The sequence below is a fragment of the Cucurbita pepo genome, chromosome LG07 (genome assembly GCF_002806865.2).
Source record: "Cucurbita pepo subsp. pepo cultivar mu-cu-16 chromosome LG07, ASM280686v2, whole genome shotgun sequence".
Taxonomy (NCBI): domain Eukaryota; kingdom Viridiplantae; phylum Streptophyta; class Magnoliopsida; order Cucurbitales; family Cucurbitaceae; genus Cucurbita; species Cucurbita pepo.
In genome coordinates this window covers 8,162,071-8,183,236 of record NC_036644.1, presented here as the reverse complement: position 1 = coordinate 8,183,236, position 21,166 = coordinate 8,162,071, and the positions used below count along the sequence as shown (strand labels likewise).

At 38.9% G+C, this 21,166-nt stretch overlaps 4 protein-coding genes and 1 long non-coding RNA gene across 6 annotated transcripts; 4 read left to right on the top strand and 1 right to left on the bottom strand.

The window, feature by feature from the left end:
* Window positions 1-3,331: 3,331 nt before the first annotated feature.
* LOC111798417 (alpha-crystallin domain-containing protein 22.3-like) lies at window positions 3,332-4,744 on the top strand. Its single transcript, XM_023681542.1, has 2 exons — window positions 3,332-3,696; window positions 3,893-4,744. The coding sequence occupies exons 1-2, from the start codon at window positions 3,414-3,416 to the stop codon at window positions 4,126-4,128; spliced, it is 519 nt and encodes a 172-aa protein (XP_023537310.1). The 5' UTR covers window positions 3,332-3,413; the 3' UTR covers window positions 4,129-4,744.
* A 655-nt stretch (window positions 4,745-5,399) lies between these two features.
* LOC111798415 (mevalonate kinase-like) lies at window positions 5,400-9,510 on the top strand. Its single transcript, XM_023681539.1, has 5 exons — window positions 5,400-5,684; window positions 7,022-7,262; window positions 7,337-7,590; window positions 8,648-9,061; window positions 9,213-9,510. Exons 1-5 carry the CDS (start codon window positions 5,552-5,554, stop codon window positions 9,329-9,331), a joined length of 1,161 nt encoding a protein of 386 aa, XP_023537307.1. The 5' UTR covers window positions 5,400-5,551; the 3' UTR covers window positions 9,332-9,510.
* A 1,200-nt stretch (window positions 9,511-10,710) lies between these two features.
* On the top strand, window positions 10,711-16,238 carry LOC111798416 (uncharacterized GPI-anchored protein At5g19250-like). 2 transcript variants are annotated; one of them, XM_023681540.1, is made up of 2 exons: window positions 10,711-10,882; window positions 15,585-16,238. In XM_023681540.1, exons 1-2 carry the CDS (start codon window positions 10,801-10,803, stop codon window positions 16,091-16,093), a joined length of 591 nt encoding a protein of 196 aa, XP_023537308.1. In that variant the 5' UTR covers window positions 10,711-10,800; the 3' UTR covers window positions 16,094-16,238. The 2 variants fall into 2 exon arrangements, with proteins under 2 accessions (XP_023537308.1, XP_023537309.1); XM_023681541.1 differs by lacking the exon at window positions 15,585-16,238 and adding an exon at window positions 12,008-12,758.
* LOC111798418 lies at window positions 11,880-16,098 on the bottom strand. The gene is made up of 4 exons (XR_002815702.1): window positions 15,921-16,098; window positions 15,643-15,787; window positions 14,489-14,648; window positions 11,880-12,001 (listed from the first exon to the last, which is right to left on the bottom strand). It is a non-coding gene; the product is annotated as an uncharacterized LOC111798418 (long non-coding RNA).
* Window positions 16,239-18,423: 2,185 nt separating the features above from the next.
* LOC111798176 (uncharacterized GPI-anchored protein At3g06035-like) lies at window positions 18,424-20,952 on the top strand. The gene is made up of 2 exons (XM_023681177.1): window positions 18,424-18,588; window positions 20,315-20,952. Exons 1-2 carry the CDS (start codon window positions 18,492-18,494, stop codon window positions 20,824-20,826), a joined length of 609 nt encoding a protein of 202 aa, XP_023536945.1. The 5' UTR covers window positions 18,424-18,491; the 3' UTR covers window positions 20,827-20,952.
* The last annotated feature ends 214 nt before the right edge of the window (window positions 20,953-21,166 follow it).

Below are 21,166 nucleotides of genomic sequence, written 5' to 3'. Positions count from 1 at the left end.
TCAACGTCTACTAGAGAGAGAAGATTTTCCACACCCTTACGAGAGCCCAACATCCTTGGGCTTTGATCTCATTTGTAATAACTCAAACCCACTGCTAGTAGATATTATCCACTTTGGCCCGCTACGTATCGTCGTCAGCCTCGCAATTTAAAAACACGTCTACTAAGGAAAGATTTTCACATTGTTATAAGGAATGCTTCGTTTTTCTCTCTAACCGATTTGAGATTTCACACATACACACCTCCTATTATGTAATCATACCCCATAGTGCGATTGTAGTATGCACTCGTATTCACCCGATTTTAATTTGTTTTAGTTCAATAACCACTTGTTTTTAATACATTTTTTGTATGTGTTTTTTTTTTCCGGATCACGCCTTTAACTTAGCAAAAATTTCAATAATTTTAACTTCTAATGTTTATATAAATTCAACTCCCACATAAAACTCATGAATGGAGATTTTGGCGATTTTAAAATAGTTGAGGTTCTCGGTAATGGAAGTTCGTGGACGAGCTTTAACTTTTCTCATCTATGGTTCTGATTGTATTTTGAGACGAGTTCTGTTCTTTGGTCGGTATGAAATCGGATTGAACGTAAGTGCTTGTTCATGGCTCTTCTTTTTGGACCTGAACTATGTACTTCACGGGTTCATGAGTTTTTCTTCTTCTTTTTTTCGGAGAAGCTGAATTTTGGTTGACTTAATGGTTGATTTGAGCATGTAATAATAAAGGATTTAAGGAATGAGTTCAAGTCATGGTGGCCATCTGTTTAGAATTTAACAAGTGGTTTCAAATGGTTGTCTCTTAAGATTTGTCAAGGTGTGCGCAAGTTGGCTCAATGATTCATAGATGTCAAAAACGAAAAACACCTTAGTTATGTCCAACAATCTTACGTTTTTAGAAAAATAACACCGAGAGGAGAGGAAGAAGAAGAAAAAGAAGGGCCTACTTGAGTTGAGTTATTGCCAACACTCTTACGTTTTTAGATATGTTAACCTTTTCTTAATCACATGATAAACACCTTAGTTGTTGTGTGTTACACCTTCCTCCATCTTGAGAATTTCTGTTTGTTGCTGTCTCGTAATCTCTCTCTTGGTCGTGTAAACTCTCCGAGATGTCCAAATTCACATAATATCCTATTGACAGCTTAGGCCNCTTCCTCCATCTTGAGAATTTCTGTTTGTTGCTGTCTCGTTCTCTCTCTTGGTCGTGTAAACTCTCCCAGATGTCCAAATTCACATAATATCCTATTGACAGCTTAGGCCAGGCATTACAGCATTTGATAGCCCAAGCACATGATTAACCTCGTGGCAATTTTTTTAGGCATGTGGCACACTCTTTTGTACCTGTCCTTGTAGTTGTGAGANTTGTGGCAAGTTTTTTAGGCATGTGGCACACTCTTTTGTACCTGTCCCTGTAGTTGTGAGATCCCACATCGGTTGGNTCGTGGCAATTTTTTTAGGCATGTGGCACACTCTTTTGTACCTGTCCTTGTAGTTGTGAGATCCCACATCGGTTGGGAACAAGAATGAAACATTCTTTATAAGGGTGTGGAAACCTCTCCCTAGCAGATGTGTTTTAAAAACCTTGAGGGGAAGCCCGAAAGGGAAAACCCAAAGAGGACAATATCNAGAGAGGACAATATCTGCTAGCGGTGAGGTTGGGTCGTTACAAATGGTATCAGAGCCAGACATCGGGTGATGTGCCANGGTTGGACCGTTACAAATGGTATCGGAGCCAGACATCGGGCGATGTGCCAGTGAGGAGGCTGAGCCACGAAGGGGGGTGGACACGAGACGGAGTGCCAACAAGGACGTTGGGTCTCGAAGAGGGGTGGATTGGAGGGTCCCATATCGATTGGAGAAGAAAACGAGTTCCAGCGAGGACGCTCAGCCCCAAAGGGGGGTGAATTGTGAGATCCCATATGGGTTGGGGAGGAGAACGAGTCATTTTTTATAAGAGTGTGNGGGGGTCCCATATCGATTGGAGAAGAAAACGAGTTCCAGGGAGGACGCTCAGCCCCAAAGGGGGGTGAATTGTGAGATCCCACATGGGTTGGGGAGGAGAACGAGTCATTTTTTATAAGAGTGTGAAAACCTCTCCTTGGCAGATGCGTTTTAAAAATCTTAAGGGGAAGTCGGAAAGGAAAAGCTCAAAAAGGACAATATCTGCTAGGAGAGGGCTTGGGTCGAGGGCTTGGGTCATTACAGTAGCTTACTGTCCAGGCATTCATCTTTGTCTTCTTATATTAGTAACGTGAATAAANACCTTAAGGGGAAGTCTGAAAGGAAAAGCTAAAAAAGGACAATATCTGCTAGGGGAGGGCTTGGGTCATTACAGTAGCTTACTATCGAGGCATTCATCTTTGTCTTCTTATATTAGTAACGTGAATAAATACTCTGGAAGAAACAAGTCCATTAAGTGAGTCCTCTCTGTGACATTTTGGCTTCAGTCTGAGAAAAGTTTATTTACGCTTGAGAAATTTATTTTTTTCAAAGAGGTTATGTTTGTCAAGAGAAATTGTTAGAAATGGCTGTCAAAATCTGCCCTTCGTTCTATCACAGCTCATCTTCTATCTGTTGTTTCGACCACATGAACTGCACCTCGGTGAAGAAAGGAAATCTTTAAGACTAAAATATCCTTTCTTTTTCTTACTATTTTTCTCTTGAAAATCTGTATGCATTGGAATAATTTGACCAAATAGGTTATGCCTAGATATTTCATGATATGTTAGCATACTTTCCAATCTTTTATTTTCTATTTATAATTATACTTTGGTTCATTATAAGTCATATATCTCATATCACGGTGGTGATATCTTTTATGCTCTTCTCCCCCCACCCCCGCCTTACATGATGAGCTCGTCACTTGCACATAAACACTATATCACATACACGCAAGAGGGTAGAAGTGTTAGATTGTATTAGATGTCTGTCTCCCTCCTCAAATGCCCATTAGAACACCTCCAAGACCATCAGTATTGGTTCAATTTGGAAGTGTTTGTTATATCTTTTGTAGCGTAGAGTTTAAAGAACCCCACCTCCAAGTGGTGGCCCTAGTTATATGAGCTTGGATGCTTGGAGATATCTTGGTGTCCCTAAATGGAAAATTTAGGCTCTGTTTATAACCATTTGGTCTTTGGTTTTTGAAAATTTGACTAAGAATTTAAATATTTTTTTTGAAGGAAAATTTGACTTGGACTGTTAGAGTGATGCTTTAGCACCCTTTTTATTAGGAAAAGAAAGGATCTTAAAGACTCATCCTTCATGTCTGTTCAATAAACGGTATAAAGGAAAGCCATCAGACTATGTTTTGATCATATTACTGTCTTGCAGGGCTGAGGACACAAGAAAAAATGAGGCAGAGCCATTAAGTCTTCGTAACCAGATTCTCGATGTGGCTCCCATCAATAGCATGCCATATATTGGTCCACCTCTACCACACAGCTACATTCCTTCTTCTCCGCAAGCAGAAGATCCTGAGGCTGTGGTGAACGTTGGGCCAGCTATGGTATATTGTCCTCTGACAACCCGTCAAGAGTGGGACAATATTGTATCTTCCACCAAAAGCGGGGTTGCCCTCACTGGCACTGCAGCCATGGGAAAAGTTGGACCAGTTATCGGACGTGTGGACATCGGTGAGGATGACAATTCGTACTTCTTCCGTGTCTCTCTTCCAGGGGTGGCTAGAGATCAAAGTGAGTGTTTGTTGAAATCAATCAGTTCTCTCTCACTTACTCTCCTACCATAATGTGCAGCTGTTAATGTTATCCTACCAATATCAGCACAAGATTGTTCTTATATCTGTTGTTACATCGTCGCAATCATGTCGATTCCTGTTTCGGTGCACATGAAAACTATCTATCTGACCAGACTATTGTTTTATGGCAGCAGACAGTTTCAGCTGCGACATGGACCCGGACGGGAAAGTGAAAATAATAGGAGTAACGACGACAGGCGAGAACATAGTATGTAAGAATTCACAAGTGTTTCGGATGCAGTCGAAAAATCTATGTCCACCAGGTCATTTCTCTATCACTTTTCAGCTACCTGGTCCTGTCAATAACCTGCAATTTTCTGGTGCTTTTGGGGCAGATGGGATTTTAGAAGGCAGTGTAGCTAAAGGGTGATCGACAGGCTTAAATAGGGGGGGTGAGGCCTTTCTGTTAAGGAAACAGGTCTATTAGGAAAGAACTTAATTTTTGCTCTGATTCCCTAGGAGATGCTTTGGAAGGACCTGCTGAATTTTCTCAACCAAGCTCCTAGAGAACACCTCAATGCTATCGAATTTGTAGTTTTGTTGAAAGATCTGCTGCATAGAGAACGAGTAGGTCAGGTCATTTTACATCTTGGTTCGAGGGCTTGGCCTAGCTTACTCAGCGCTAGTTCGAGATTGGCTAAGCAACCCCTTTGAACCTGGAGAAGGTGAGACGTCAGGTCATTTTACATCTTGGTCCAGGGGCCTTGGCCTAGCTTACTAAGCGCTAGTTCGAGATCGGCCAAGCATTCCCTTCGGACCTCATTCCTCTCTCTTACCCTCTCTCTCTCTCTCTCTTTCTCCCTCCCACTTATTGATTGATTGAGTACTATCATTAGTAGATCCATTTTGGATTATAATCAATTTCAAGTAAACCCATCATCAAATTGTGGTGAAAAAGGTGTATTGAAACCATTAGGATCGAATAGTTGACATTGAGATTGATTGACTAGTCTCATATGATTCAATTATTTTTTTTTATTTATCAATTTTCTTAGCTTGGGCTTGCACGTTTACATTCATTTAGTTCAATAACACATGATAGAGTAGATTCATATTTCAAACTTTGCTTGGTCGAGAAAAAACGACAATTTAAAATAATTTTTGTTTTAGGCGAATATTAGATCCTTACCCTACCAACCTTTACATAATTTTTATGTAATGTTCAATGTATGTGTTTATTTGGTCTTGGATTTTCTACTTTTGGTATTGAATTATATATTCTTGGTAGATATATATATATATATATATAAAATGAAAATTTTATAACGTAATAAATGAAGAATAAACAATTTGATTGCCTAAAAAAATTGAAACATTGGTCCCATAATTAATTTCAATATTACTTATCATAATTAATAAAAAAATCAATAATCTTAATAGTATTAAATGAGGTAGATAATCATAATTAGAGGGTAAAATGGTCAGAAAACATAACTAAAAAATTTAACAAATCCAAATGAATTTTTTAAAAAAATAAAGGTTTTTTTTTAAGGAAAAATAAAAAATAAAAACAGCACAATTAATTTTTGTAAAAATAACAATTTGTTAGGAACGAAAGAAAAAAAGGGGAGTTTTAACCTTTATTGAACCTCTTGTTTGGCAAGAAATTAGTATTACTTTATTTTATATGATCATCGACAGATGTTTGAGAAGAGCATTGAAAGTACTAGAAGTCAAGCTGTTAAATTAGCAGCTTTTTCAATTCAACGACGTGCTTCGCTCACTGTGCTGCCCGGAGCTGCGGCACCCAGAAAAGAATTGGAGCTTCTTGTACTGAATTTCATTGGAAAATAATGGAAGTCAAAGCAAGAGCTCCTGGGAAAATCATACTCGCCGGTGAACATGCCGTCGTCCATGGATCCACCGCCGTCGCAGCTTCCGTCGATCTGTACACTACAGCTTCAGTTCGATTGCCAAGTTCTTCAGGTATTCTCTCATTTGGGTTTGACTTTTATTTGGGTTTTTGATACTGAAATCTCTGATTTGGTGGGTAAATTTGCGGATTGTTAGATTCTTTTGTGTGGGTTATCTAATTGATTGATACCCATATGAACATTGATGATAATTCTATGGTTTTTCGATCAATCGCATTTCGTTTTATGGGTTTTAATGCCTGTTTTTGTGTAAATCTGGGTTGGAATCTGATTGTGTTCCTATTTCTAGTTTTCTGGGTGTTTTTCTTGTTCATGTTGTATTCATATTCACATTTCTGTGTTCTTGATTTGCACGTCTGAAAATTGATTGAAACTCCTCCTTAGTATTCAAGAAAAAGGAAGAGAGACAAGGAACTTAGATGCAGATTTAAATACTGTTGAAGATGTCCGAACAGCTCTACCTTTGTGATCTCTACTTCTTTGATCATTGCATATCAAGATTGTTTTTCTTATGATTGGAAAATCTTTGCTTGTGAGATCTCAAATTGGTCGGAGAGGGGGAACAAAGCATTCCTTGTAAGGGTGTGGAAACCTCTCCATAGTCGACGCGTTTTAAAACCTTGAGGGGAAGTCTAGAAGGGAAAGTCCAAAGAGGACAATATCCGCTAGTGGTGGACTTGGGCTGTTACAAATGGTATCGAAGTCGACGGTGTGCCAACGAGGATGTTGGGCCCCCAAGGGGGGTGGATTGTGAGATCCCACATCGGTTGGTTGGAGAGAGTAACGAAGCATTCTTTATAAGGGTGTGGAAACCTCTCCCTAGCAGACGCGTTTTAAAACTTAGAGGTAAAAGTTTAAAAAGGACAATATCCGCTAGCGGTGGGCTTGGGCTGTTACAAATGGTATTAGAGCCAGACACTGGGTGGTGTACCAACGATGGCGTTGGTCCTCCAAAGGGGGTGGATTGTGAGATCCCACATCGGTTGGAGAGGAGAACGAAGCATTCCTTATAACGGTGTAGAAACCTCTTCCTAGCAGAAGCGTTTTAAAATCTTAAGGGGAAGTCCAAAGAGGACAATATCTGTTAGCGGTGGGTTTGGGCTGTTACAAATGGTATTAGAGCCAGACACTGGGTGGTGTGCCAGCGAGGACGTTGGGCCTCCAAAGGGGGTGGATTGTGAGATCCCACATCGGTTGGAGAGGGGAACAAAACATTCCTTATAACGGTGTGGAAACCTCTCCCTAACAGACGCGTTTTAAAATCTTAAGGGAAAGCCCAAAAAGAACAATATCTGCTAACGTGGGCTTGGGCTGTTACATTAAGCATCTCATTAACTTAAGTGTTTGTGCTCACTTTTCCTCTTCCATTTACATGCTTTGTTATATCAGATAAGGATGATACTGTGAAACTCCAAATGAAGGATCTGGCTCTTGAGTTCTTATGGCCAACTAGTAGAATCAAGGAAGCTTTGGGTGGATTTGTTGGTTCAACCTCAACTCCCACATCATGCCCTGCAGACTGCTTGAAATTGATGGCATCTCTGGTTGAGGATCAAAACATTCCCGAGGCGAAAATCGAGCTCGCCTCTGGAGTGTCTGCATTTCTTTGGCTCTATTCTTCCATCCTAGGGTATGCATTTCATTACTGAAAGGCTTTATATATGTTAGCCTGTGCACACTTCATTTCACTTTCTATGCTTTCAGATTTGTGCCTGTTGATGTGACCATTACTTCTGAGCTTCCTCTTGGATCTGGCTTGGGATCATCGGCCGCGTTTTGCGTTGCACTTTCAGCTGCTCTGCTTGCTTTATCAGGTTCTGTAGATGTCGATCGGGAACATCGAGGATGGATGGCATATAAAGAAGATGATCTTGTGTTGTTGAACAAATGGGCTTTTGAAGGTGAAAAGATAATCCATGGAAAACCTTCTGGGATTGATAATACAGTGAGCACATATGGTATGCAAAATCCATTTTCTTTAACATAATCTCTCCACATTTTGTTCAATTGATTGTTTTATATTTGGTCACTACGTGAACTTCATTACTAGTCTTTGAAGTAAAGTGAACTGTTGCACTTGGTATGCAAGAGAAATAGAGACAATTTGTGAGATCCCGCCTTGGTTGGAGAGAGGAACGAAACATTCCTTTAAGGGTGTGGGAACCTCTCTCCAGTAGACGCGTTTTAAAACGTGAGGTTGACGACGATACGTAACGAGCCAAAGCGGATCATATCTGTTAGAGGTGGGCTTAGGCCATTACGAATGGTATCAAAGCCAGACATCGAGCGGTGTGCTAGCGAAGATGTTGGGTCTCCCTCAAGGGGTGTGGATTGTGAGATCCTACATCGGTTTTAGAGGGGAACAAAGCATGCCTTGTAAGGGTGTGGAAACCTCTCTCCATTAGACATGTTTTAAAACTATGAGGTTGACGGCGATACGTAATGGGCCAAAGCGAACAATATCTGCTAGCAATGGACTTAGGCCATTACAAAAGGTATCAAAGCCAGATACCAGACGGTGTACCAACGAAAACGGTGGGCTCCCCTCAAGGGGGGTGGATTGTGAGATCCCATATCGGTTGGAGAGAAAAAAGAAGCATTCTTTTTAAGGGTGTGGAAACCTCTCCCCAGTAGATGCGTTTTAAAACCATGAGGCTGACGACGATACGTAACGAGCCAAAGCGGACAATATTTGCTAGCGGTTGGCTTGGGCTATTACAAATAGTATCAGAGCCAAACACTGGACGGTGTGTTAGTAAAGATGCTAGGCTCCCCTCAAGGGGGGTGAACTATGAGATCCCACATGGGAAACGAAACATTCCTTATAAAGGTGTGGAAACCTCTCCCCAGTAGATGCATTTTAAAATCGGGAGGTTGACGGCGATACATAACAGGCCAACTGTGCTACAGGTTTTATTTTTTATTTTTTATTTTTCGAGTAAAATCATATCATACTATCACTTGTTTGTTCATTCAAAGTTGAAATAAACAACGTCAGAAACTCTTATGTATCAGGCAGCATGATCAAGTTCAGGTCAGGCAGTTTGACCCTCATTAAATCCAATATGCCACTGAAAATGCTCATTACAAACACAAAAGTTGGAAGAAACACAAAGGCTTTAGTTGCTGGTGTTGCAGACAGAACCATCAGACATCCTGATGCCATGAACTTTGTGTTTAACGCTGTCGATTGTGTAAGCAAGGAAGTATCGATCCTTATTCAGTCACCGGTCGATGACGACGTTTCCCTAACTGCGAACGAAGAAAAGTTAGCCGAGTTGATGGAAATGAATCAAGGTTTACTTCAGTCGATGGGCGTAAGCCATGCAACTATCGAAACCGTCCTCCGAACGACATTGAAATACAAGCTAGTCTCCAAATTGACAGGAGCTGGAGGTGGAGGCTGTGTTCTTACACTGTTGCCTAACCGTATCCTTTTTCGGCGTAAACAAAATCATAGGGATTAAATTGAAACGAAAACAAACTAGGTAGACGAAAATGATATCTTAACCGACATTCCATATGTTGCATTGTTGTTATTGTCATTACAAGTTTGTGTTTTCTTAACTTTGTGAAACAGTACTTTCAGGGAAAGTTGTTGATAAAGTAATTGCAGAGCTCGAGTTGTGTGGATTCGAATGCTTCATTGCTGGGATTGGAGGAAGAGGGGCGGAGATCTCGTTTGGTGATTCATCTTGAATTCTCGAGTTGTTCTTTGAATGAAATAAACTCTTTTCCTTTCGTTCCTTTTATTAAGACTCGTTAGTTGATTACTCCATGCATGTTACTTGAAGATTTTTCAAAATAATAGTTGCCTTTTCAAAGGGCTATATTTGGCCTAGGTTGGTCGAGATTTTTAATTGACTTGTCTTGAATTATTGAGAGGAACACCATCTCCATTGATACAAGGTTTTTTGGGGTAACGAAAACCAAAGTCATGAGTGCTTATGCTCAAAGTAAACAATATCATACCATTGTGGAGATTCGTAGTTCTTAACCTTTCGATTTCAACTAAAAATGTGTTAAGTTTCTCTCACAGCATGACAACTGCTATCAGATTTAAGTTCTAATCGACAAGTTCTAACTTTAACTCGAACAAATGAATTCTATCGTTTCAAAATCGAACNGCCTAGGTTGGTCGAGATTTTTAATTGACTTGTCTTGAATTATTGAGAGGAACACAATCTCCATTGATACAAGGTTTTTTGGGTAACTAAAACCAAAGCCATGAGTGCTTATGCTCAAAGTAAACAATATCATACCATTGTAGAGATTCGTAGTTCCTAACCTTTCGATTTCAACTAAAAATGTGTTAAGTTTCTCTCTCAACATAACAACTGCTATCAGATTTAGGTTCTAATCGACAAGTTCTAGCTTTAACTCGAACAAATGAATTCTATCGTTTCAAAATCGAACTCTTTGAATTCGTAAACACAAGTACATGAGCATTATTCAACAAGGCGTTGGAGGTTCGAATTTCGTTCCTTGTATTACAAAAAGATCTTTAAATTGCTTTCATTTGGACCATTTGCTTTGATGAAATAACCAGGAACATATGCTTCAAAAGGCAAGTTCATCTCTTTTTTTCCTTTTTTAGGTGTGCTTGCCAAGATATGCCTTGACCTCAGCTTTACTAAAGCTATCCTTGTCCCTTCCCATTCTGGACATCTCAATACTCAAGGACATTTTTGTTCCATATCAAAGAATAAGATTTTCGATCGACATGTCAAACATTTCACAAAAGACGATGTTGAACTATCGACAAGATCGTTCTCCCGAAGACGAATCCATCTACAACGTGTCAAAATGAAGTAGATTGAGCATATAATATGTGATTTGACACAAAGAACAATATCAGTTCATCCATTTTCTTGATAAATCAATTGACAAAATCTAACTAAATGAACAAGTTAATCCGATATTCGAATGTTTACCTTTCGAGCTTCGAGTATCATTAAGGATGAGCCATTTTTTATTCTTTCTTGTTCTTGTTCTTGTTCTTTAACCTTTTTGCCGGGATCCAATGGCAGCAAATACGTGAACCAGTAGGGACCGGAATTTCAGTACCTTCACTGCCAAGGCAAAAACATAAAAGAAATGAAAAGAACAGCACAGGCAATACTCAGATATAAAATGATTGATTCTTTTATTTGTTTGCTCAAACTGCCATGGCTTTCCTGAAACATTGCCTCAGCCTCTGTGCTCTTCTGCACTGCTTGCTTTCTCTGTTGCATTTAGTGAACGGTGAAGGTTAGCTCTCTCTCTCTCTCTCTCTCTCTAAGTTTGTAAAACTCATTGACTGCACAGAAGTACAAAATCTGTGGTTTTTCCCATACCCTTTTCTCCCTGTCCGGGATAGTCCCTTGTTCCACCGTTCGGGTCTACTTACAATAAGCCAATTAAGAATTCGGGTCTACTTACAATAAGCCAATTAAGAATTTTCAGATGTACTAGTACTAGCAAGTGCATCTTTGATGCATTCATCGATTCTCCCGAGAGGTCACAATTACTGCACCCTTTTCTCTAGGTCCTGGATAAGCCTTTGTTCCACAGTCTGAGTCTATTTACAACTAGCCAATTAAGAATTCTCAAATGTATTAGTACTAACAATTGCGTCTTTGATGCATTCATTGATTCTCCCGAGAGGTCACAATTGCCGCACCCTTTTCTCTAGGTCTGGGATAATCCTTTGTTCCACCGTCCGAGTCTATTTACAACTAGCCAATTAAGAATTCCCAGATGTACTAGTACTAGCAAATGCATCTTTGATGCATTCATGGATTCTCCTGAGAGGTCACAATTACCGCACCCTTTCTCTAGGTCCGGGGTAATCCTTTGTTCCATAGTCTGACATTTACAACTAGCCAATTAAGAATTCTCAGATGTATTAGTACTAGCAAGTGCATCTTTGATGCATTTATCAATTCTCCCAAAAGGTTACAATTACCGAGAACAAACATATTAATGACGAGTAACACATTTTTGCTATTCTACTAATACATGTACTTGCTCTTTTATTCTGCCGAAGCCTGCATAAGGACGTCATCTTTCTAGGCACATTCATCAAAGAAATCAAAGAAATATAAAGTGTGAATAAAGTCGGTCAAACTTTCTTTTCATAATGATGAATGACCTTCTTTTCATAATGATGAATGACCTTTTTCATGTCTGATGTGATGTCCCACATTGGTTGGGAGGAGAACAAACCACCATTTATAAGGGTGTGGAAACCTTCCCCTAGCAGACCCGTTTTAAAGCCTTGAGGGGAAGCCCGAAAAGAAAAGCCCAAAGAGGACAATATCTGCTAGCGGTGGATCTGGGGCGTTACATCTTCATTAACTGATGAGTGAAACTTCAATACCTGTCTACCTGCAGTTGATTTAGAAGAGCTTTTCAAAGGCTTTAACATCTACAAAAACTCACAAAGCCAGTTGTATCTCAACAAAAACTCCAAAGCACAATGTATAGCAGAACAAATCGCGAAGAAATTGTACAACCAACTGCCTTGCAGTCGAACCATCGACGGTGACGCCCTTTTGCCATCGAACCAAAGCCAACTTCCATTGTTCACTCATTACTCAAGAAAGTGCCAAGTTAACCTCAATCATACACTAGACGCTGTTATTTTACCCATATACGTGCCTAACTCAGAAGCTGAGCTTGTGCTTGCTGGCTGCAAACATTCTCAGGCTTCAAAGTACTTGGGTAATACAACTTATACAAGGGTAGGCCTTGCAAAAAATAAAGATTGTTTGGTGATTGCTTTGGGTACTGATGCACTTGGTGGAAGCTATTCTGCTGGTGTCTCTCGGATTCAAAATATCGGTCGGGTTTATTGCTTGGGATTTATTGTTTTCGGGGTCATTTCTTTGTTTTGGTGAGGATCAATAGCGCTTGTTTCCTTTCATCTCCTACATGTTACGATTTACGTTCAATGAACGTCTCAAGGAGTCAGCAGACACCTTCACTTTATACAATATGGAACAGCTTGAAGAATTTATTTCTTTATCTTCTTCCTTTCTATTCTATAGCTGTACATCATTCGGTCAACTTACTATAATAGCCCAAGCCCACCGCTAGCAGATATTGTTCTCTTTGGGCTTTCCCTTTCGAGTTTTCCCTCAAAGTTTTAAAACATGTATGCTAAGGAGAGGTTTCCACACCTTTATAAGTAATGTTTCGTTCACCTCTTCAACCGATGTGGATCTCACAATCCACCCCCTAGAGGGCCCAACGTCCTCCCTGGCACACCGTCTAGTGTTTGGCTCTGATACCATTTGTAATAGTTCATCCCCACCGCTAGTAGATATTGTCCACTTTTGGCTTTCCCTTTCGAGTTTTCCCTCAAGGTTTTAAAACACGTCTACTAGGGAGAGGTTTTCACACCCTTATAAGTAATGCTTCATTCACCTCTCCAACCGATGTGGATCTCACAATCCACCCCCTAAGGGGCCCAACGTCCTCCCTGGCACACCGTCCAGTGTTTGGCTCTGATACCATTTGTAATAGTCCAACCCCACCGCTAGTAGATATTGTCTTCTTTGGGCTTTCCCTTTCGAGTTTTCCCTCAAGGTTTTAAAACGTGTCTGCTAGGGAGAGGTTTCCACACCCTTATAAGGAATGCTTCGTTCACCTCTCCAAACGATGTGGATCTCACAATCCACCCCCTAGAGGGCCCAACGTCCTCCCTGGTACACTGTCCAATGTTTGGCTCTGATACCATTTGTAATAGTTCAACCTCACCGCTAGTAGATATTGTCCTCTTTGGGTTTTCTCTTTCGGGTTTCCCCTCAAGATTTTAAAACGTGTCTGCTAAGGAGAGGTTTCCACACCCTTATAAGGAATGTTTCGTTCCCCTCTCCAACCAATGTGAGATCTCACACTTACAGAGCGGTCTCTTATCATTGGAAAATGGGGAATAGAAATGCAGCAGCCTAATAGAATCTGCTTTAAATCCCAAGAAAAACATCTTATGATAGAAAGCTGAACCAGTGCCCATATCGAGGAAGGAAGTAAAAAGTGAAAAAGTAAACAAAAGAAGAAACCCCAACTTCAGAAAAGAACCTGCTGAGCAGCCAAAGGGAAATAAATAAAACACATGGAAGGAAACACATGAAGAATCCTCCGGTACGATCATAAAACGATACTATAACGAAGCTTAGATACCGATAATCCCCCAAAAAAACAACCAGGAAGATCAAAATCATCAAAAGATAACGAAATCGAAAGATAAAATATGAATGCCTATTGATAGAAATCAGAACTACAACACAGTTTTGCTTGCTTGTATTGTGCATCACCTAAACTGTTTGGAATATTGTGCATAAAATAAATGAACTTGAAACACCTTGAGAAAAAGAAACCCAACACTCTTCCTTAATCAAATGAGCAAGAATATATCCCAGCAGGTCCACGTCTATACAGTTCATTGTTAGACGAACACGACTCTCCACAATGGTATGATATTGTCCACTTTGAGCATAAGCTCTCATGGCTTTGCTTTGGGCTTCCCCAAAAGGCCTCAAACCAATGGAGAGAGTATTCTTTGTTTATAAACCCATGATCATTCCTTAAATTAGCCGATGTGGGACTTTCATCATCCAACCGTAGAGAATAGTTAGAGAATAGTTCAGAAATGTCTTTGCAATTCCAAATCTTGAGACAATTTTAGAACTGAGGTAGGTGGGATTTCATACCTATACGCCTTTACAGGAATGACTAATGAACACATAAATTGTAATATGGAAAGCTTATACCCTTCACGAATAAAGCAAATCAATATTGCTAGAACAAGCAAATTCTAAAGAGATCAGAATGGAAGAACCCAAAAAAAAAAGGATAAAAAGAGACAAGAACCTCGTATTCTTTGTCCAAGCAAGCCTGATGCCTTCTCCTTGACCCTCCTGCAGCTGCATAATGGCCTTGCCCTCCCACAAACTTGGCTTCTTCCTCTACAGTGTTGCCCATGGCTTGCTGCTATTGTCGTGCTCAGTACATGGCGATGGACCTAATGGACCTAAAGACACACAAACATATATGAGCTTCATAGTTCCTTGTCTTTGATGGGTTCTTTCCTGTTGAGCTGTTTTACTGATAATTCCCCATTATCCATAGACATCATTTGTTATTGTTGAGGATTATTGGGAGTGAGTCCCACATTGGCTAATTTAGGGAATGATCATGGGTTTATAAGTGAGGAATACTATCTCCATTGGTATGAGGCCTTTTGGGGAAGCCCAAAGCAAAGCCATGAGAGCTTATGCTCAAAGTGGACAATATTGTACCAGTGTGGAGAGTCGTGATTCCTAACATGGTATCAGAGTCATGCCCTAAAACTTAGCTATGTTAATAGAATCCTCAAATATCGAACAAAGAATTGTGAGCCTCGAAGGTGTAGTCAAAAGTGACTAAAAGTGTCGAACAAAGGGTATACTTTGTTTGAGGGCTCCAGAGAAAGGAGTTAAGCCTCGATTAAGGGGAGACTGTTCGAGGGCTCCATAGGCCTTAGGGGAGGCTCTATAGTGTACTTTGTTCGAGGAGAGGATTGTTGGTTAATTTAGGGAATGATCATGGGTTTACAAGTAAGGTTCTCTATTGATATGAAGCATTTTGGGAAGCCCAAAAGCAAAGCAATGAGAGCTTATGCTCAAAGTGGACAATATCATACCATCGTGAGTTAATTTAGGGAATGATCATGGGTTTACAAGTAAGGTTCTCTATTGATCTAAAGCCTTTTGGGAAGCTCAAAAGCAAAGCAATGAGAGCTTAGCTCAAAGTGGACAATATCATACCATCGTGGAGAGTCGTGATTCCTAACACATAGTTCCTTGTCTTTGATGGGTTCTTCCCCGTTGAACTGTTTTACTTGTAATTCCCCATTAGCCATAGACATCATTTACTATATGCTATCTATCTCATAGAAACTCATACCTAAATCATCCATCATTTGCAGTGAAAGAAGACGTACTTTTCCAAGCCATGAACAGCTACAGAAAGTCCATAAAACTTACCCCCATGAACAAGAACTCCAAAGCAGGCTGCCTAGTCAAGCAAATCGCTTGGGACTTCGACGACCAGTCGCCCCTCAGCATCTTCCTCAGCGGCTCCACCATTGCACCAAGCAACTTCTCCCAACTACCTAGTCTACCCGACTACCTGTCCAAATGCAAAATCGAGCTCAATCACACAAAAAATGGCCTGATTTTGCCTCTCCATATCCCCACTTTGGCATTGAATCTTGTTCTCCATGAATGTACAAATTCCCAAATGGCTAAGTACTGGAGCAAACCAGAATTCACGTCTGTCGGAATTGGGTGTTTTGAACAATGGGTAGTGTTCGCTTTTGCCACCGATTCGCCTACCGGAAGCTTTTCTTCTGCCGTGAATTTGTCTGATTTGGGTCTTCGACATTTTTACTTGGTGTCATCCGTGCTGTTGGGGTTGCTTCTTCTCTCTGGTTGAGGACCGTTTTCCTTTCCATCTCAAACGACATGTCGGTCGCGTTCTGGAAATTTCAAGGCATTTCAAGGCATCCTACCACAATAATTACACTTTTTTCTTTATTTTGTGTTCGTTTTTAAAGTGTTTTTCATCAAATAATTGTTATCCTAAAAGGAAAAAAGACATTTTTTAAAGCCTTAAATTTTACTTCTCATACTAGGGGTGTACATTCAACTCGGACCAACCTAACTCGAACTATAAGAATTGGATTGGATTGGGTTGGATTAGCATTTCGAGTATGATTAGGTTCATTTTTCTGAACCCGAACCGAATAGGTTCAGTTTTGGGTTCGTGGGCAAAACTTTCGGGTTGACCCGAGCCAAAATAAAATATATTAATGGTGGATAAATAAAACTTAAAAAAAAACTTGACAACCCAACCCGAACCCAACCTAAAAATAGAGGGTTGGGCTAGGTTACCAATCCAATCAACCCGAACTTTTGGGTTGGGTCAAAAAAATCCTTCAACCCAATCCAACCCAATCCAACCCGTACCATGTACCCCTATTACTTAATTTTAAAATAATTTTCATTTATTAATAAATATATTAAGACTTAAACTTAATTTTAAAATTAAAGCATTAATTAGACCGATTCAAAACTCAAATATCACAACTAAATACTCATATATATTATGTTAATATTTGTTCTAATAGTTTCATAGACATACAAATACAAAAAATTACATATTATAAAAAATGTAATGCTAACTCAAAACCATATATTACATAATTTGATAAGAGTAAAAAATAATATATGAGTACATAAATTCACAAAAATATTTTTCGTTTTATCGATAAAAATAAATTAAATAAATATATGATTATTTATTTATTTAATAATATAATCAAAGTTAATCCAATAAATAATTATAAATAATCAAATTATGATAGGATAATAATTAATAATATAATCAAATTTAATCTAAATTATGATAGGATAATGATGAATAATATAATCAAAGTTAATCCAATAAATAATTATCGTAATTAATTAACTAATTATATTTACACAGGTAATCACATTCCTTTAATTATTTTTTTTTAAATTTTTTACAAATGAATTAAGTAAATATCTCAATAAATTATTATTGATTTATTCAATTAAATAATTAATTATATTAACTTTTTTAAGGTAATATCAATTAGTTAATTACATTCAAAATATAACTAATAGACAAAATTAAAAGCAAAGAAAGGAAGAGACAAAAATATGGTGCATATGAAGTGTTGAAAACTGTGTAACAAACATGGGTCCGACTTCCATATGCTGAGGGTTGAAAATTGTGTAATAAACATGGAGTCGGCTAGCCTAGGCAAATGTTGAAAACGGTAAATAAAACCAAGGTTCGGCTTGCCTATGCAAGTGTAAGTGTTGAAAACTGTATATCAAACTTGGGTTCGGTTTGCCTATACAAGTGTAAAAACTATATATCAAACTTGGGTTCGACTTGACTATGCAAGTATTGAAAATTGTATATCAAATCTAGGTTCGACTTACCTGTGCAAGTATTGAAAACTGTATAAGAACATGGGTTTAACTTGCTTGTGCAAGTGTTAAAAACTATGTAACGAACATGGGTTCGACTTGCCAGTGCAACACACATGAGCTTAGCTAGTCTATGCACGTGTTGAAGACTTTGATGCAAGTGTTTGAATTATATAACAAACATGGGTTAAGCTTATCTGTGCACATATTGAAAACTATGTATCAAACATAGGCTCGACTTGCCTATACAAGTATTAAGAACTATGTAACACACGGGTTTAGCTAGTCTATGTAAATGTCGAAAACTGGTAACAAACATGGGGTTCGACTTGTTTATACAAGAATTGAAAACGGTATAGCAAACATGAGTCTAGTTAACCAAAACTTCAAACTAAACGGCTCTTCATAAATGAGAAAACTTCAACCTCCTAAATATGATATAATAGGAACAACATTAACATGGGTTCTGTTAGGGTATGTCTATTTCCGTCCAACAAAACTTCAAGCTAAACGGCTCTTCAAAAACGAGAAAACTCCAACCTAAATGTGATATAATTGGAAGATGGAAGGAATTGGAAGAATATGTGTGTACTATGTTTGGAATTTTGGATAACAAAATTCCTCCTCCACTGGTTGCCACATGTAATGTCCACAACAATTCCCGGAGACAAAACTTAAGAGAGTAACCTGCCCACTATTTTTGCTTAGTAAACAAGTAAATCAAGAGTCCAAAGTCCTCCTTCACTGAAGGCCATCTGGAATATCCACAGAAAAACCCGGAGACAAGAATCAAGGTCGTATCCTCTCCTCTACCCTTTATAAAGAATCAAACTCCCCAACACTCAGCCACTCACCACAGCACAAATCCACCAATGGCTTCTTCTTCTTCTTCTTCTTCCTACTCTCTCTTTGGCGTTTTCGCCATTGCCTTCCTCGTCTTCGTCTCCTCCCCTGTTCTCTCCTCCAAAGGTACACTTTCCTCTCCCTCTCTCATGCTTTTCTAGGTTCGTGTTTCTTTCAGTTTTTCATTTGGAAATTTCTTGTTGAAGGGTCACTAGTAGATACATGTATGAATAGATACACGTGTTGAAGGGTCACTAATAGATACATGTATGAGTAGATACACGTATGAATAGATACATGTGTTGAAGGGTCACTCGTAGATATATGACTAGATACATGTGTTGAAGGTCACTCGTAGATATATGACTAGATACATATGTTGAAGGGTCACTCGTAGATACATGTATGATTAGATACATGTGTTGAAGGGTCACTAGTAGATACATGTATGAATAGATACATGTGTTGAAGGGTCACTCGTAGATACATGTATGAATAGATACACGTGTTGAAGGGTCACTAGTAGATACATGTATGAGTAGATACATGTCTGAATAGATACATGTGTTGAAGGGTCACTCGTAGATACATGTATGACTAGATACATGTGTTGAAGGGTCACTAGTACATACATGTATGACTAGATATATGTGTTGAAGGGTCACTAGTAGATACATGTATAAATAGATACATGTGTTGAAGGATCACTAGTAGATATATGTATGAATAGATACATGTGTTGAAGGGTCGCTTGTACATGTATGAATAGATATATGTAGGTTCCATTAGTTCCTAATTAAATAGATGCATGACTTTTTGGATAATGAATGGTAACCGGGAATGTCCCAAATTACCTATATGTATGTTGGTATTGGTCGAAGAAGTAGAAAATCAATCAAGCATTCCTTCGTAGTTTTATAAAGTTCTCTTCTCTCCAAGAATTCTACCAAATTTCTCTGTTGTCACCGACATTTCTATATATATATATATCAGAATTTCTAACAGAACCAGAGCTGGGGATTGAAAAAACCCAGAAAAATGCATTTTTCTTTAGGAATTTATATGGAAATGACAGTCTGAGCATTGAAGCAATCAAAAACCTTCCAATTTTGGGAACATAACAATGAATTTGTTCCTTCATTGCTATCAATCTGTACAAAACTTGTAAGAATATCTTAGAGAATTGTTTTTTAATCCAATCTGATACAAAATACTTCTCTATTTCATAGGGATTGTTAGATGATCACGACTCTTTACAATGGTATGATATTGTCCACTTTGAGTATAAGCTCTTATGACTCTGCTTTGGGCTTCCAAAAGACTTCATACCAATAGAGATAGTATTCCTTGATATTATAAACCCATGATCATTCCCTCAAACAAAGTACGCCTCCCCTTAATCGAAGCTCGACTCCTTTTTCTTTTGGAGTCTTAGTCATTTTTTACTATGCCTTCGAGGAGGCTCGACTCTTTTTTCTTTTGGAGTCCTTTGTTCGACATTTGAGGATTTACCAATCTATTGGCACGACTAAATTTAGGGCATGGCTCTGATACCATATTAGATCAACGCGACTCTCCACAATGACATGATATTGTCCAATTTGAGCATAAGCTCTCATGACTTTGTATTAGGCTTCCCCAAAAGGCCTCGTACCAATCGAGATAGTATTCCTTGATTCTAACTCATTATCATTCCCTAAATTAGCCGATGGGTGACTATATAAGTACTTCAAATGAAATTAAATCTTTTGATTAAGAAAATTAAAAACAAACAAACAAGCTCTTCAAACATGGAGGACAACAGTCTGCAAATGAATGCTCTGAAAAAAATTTGCCAATTACCTGACTGCAGTTGAAGAAGATAAAGAAAACCTTCTGCAAGGCCTAAACGGCTACCGACAAGCACAGAAGCTCCCGCCGTTTGAAAAGAACGCAAAAGCCTACTGCATCGCAGAAAAAATCGCCGAGGTAGACAAGGACCATCCCTGCAACATTACCACCGCTAATTCAACCGTCACCGCACGCCACCTCTCGCAGATTGAGAATTTCGAGCATTACGCCGAGAAATGCAAGGTCGACCTCAACACCACCGCCGACGCCATCGTGATGCCGGTGTGTGTACCGGATATGGTTGAGCCTATGCTGCTTGCCAACTACACGCAAACGCAGTACGCCCAGTATTTGAACAATTCCAAGTTCGTCGGCGCTGGCCTCGGCGTGGACGTTGACTGGATGGTGGTGATTCTCACCACCGCAGAGCACGGTGGGAGCTTTGCCGGCTCCGGCGCCGGGTCGGTGGTGGCTTCAATGGGAGCGCCGGTGCTGGTGGTTCTGTTAGGGCTTTTCCTTGTGGGAAATCTGTGAGATTGTGAAAGTGTTCTCAGATTTGGCGCCAATGTTCGTTTCTTGGTTTGCAGTTTGTTTTGTATGTAAACGACGTCGTTTCATTTTGAAAGTGTAATTTGATTTTTATTTTATTACAAAAAAAAATATATATATATATATATATATAATATTCGGTGTCTAATTCTTTTTTTTATTATTTAATCTCTAAACGAGTAATTTACAAAATTAACCCTTCAAATTTCAGAATTTTATTAAATTTAAATTTTAAAATTATATATAATAAATTATTTAAAAGTTTTAAATTTTGTATGAATTAAATTTATTGTTTACAAAATTAAAAATTAAAAATTCAAATATT

Coding starts and splice junctions, on each gene's coding strand:
- LOC111798416 (XM_023681540.1), top strand. CDS start 10,801: ATGGCTTTCCTGAAACATTGCCTCAGCCTCTGTGCTCTTCTGCACTGC. Junction 10,883..15,584: donor GCATTTAGTGAACGGTGAAG/GTTAGCTCTCTC, acceptor CATCATTTGCAG/TGAAAGAAGACGTACTTTTC.
- LOC111798176 (XM_023681177.1), top strand. CDS start 18,492: ATGGCTTCTTCTTCTTCTTCTTCTTCCTACTCTCTCTTTGGCGTTTTC. Junction 18,589..20,314: donor CCCTGTTCTCTCCTCCAAAG/GTACACTTTCCT, acceptor ACCTGACTGCAG/TTGAAGAAGATAAAGAAAAC.
- LOC111798417 (XM_023681542.1), top strand. CDS start 3,414: ATGCCATATATTGGTCCACCTCTACCACACAGCTACATTCCTTCTTCT. Junction 3,697..3,892: donor AGGGGTGGCTAGAGATCAAA/GTGAGTGTTTGT, acceptor TTATGGCAGCAG/ACAGTTTCAGCTGCGACATG.
- LOC111798415 (XM_023681539.1), top strand. CDS start 5,552: ATGGAAGTCAAAGCAAGAGCTCCTGGGAAAATCATACTCGCCGGTGAA. Junction 7,591..8,647: donor TAATACAGTGAGCACATATG/GTATGCAAAATC, acceptor CTTATGTATCAG/GCAGCATGATCAAGTTCAGG. Junction 9,062..9,212: donor TCTTACACTGTTGCCTAACC/GTATCCTTTTTC, acceptor TTTGTGAAACAG/TACTTTCAGGGAAAGTTGTT.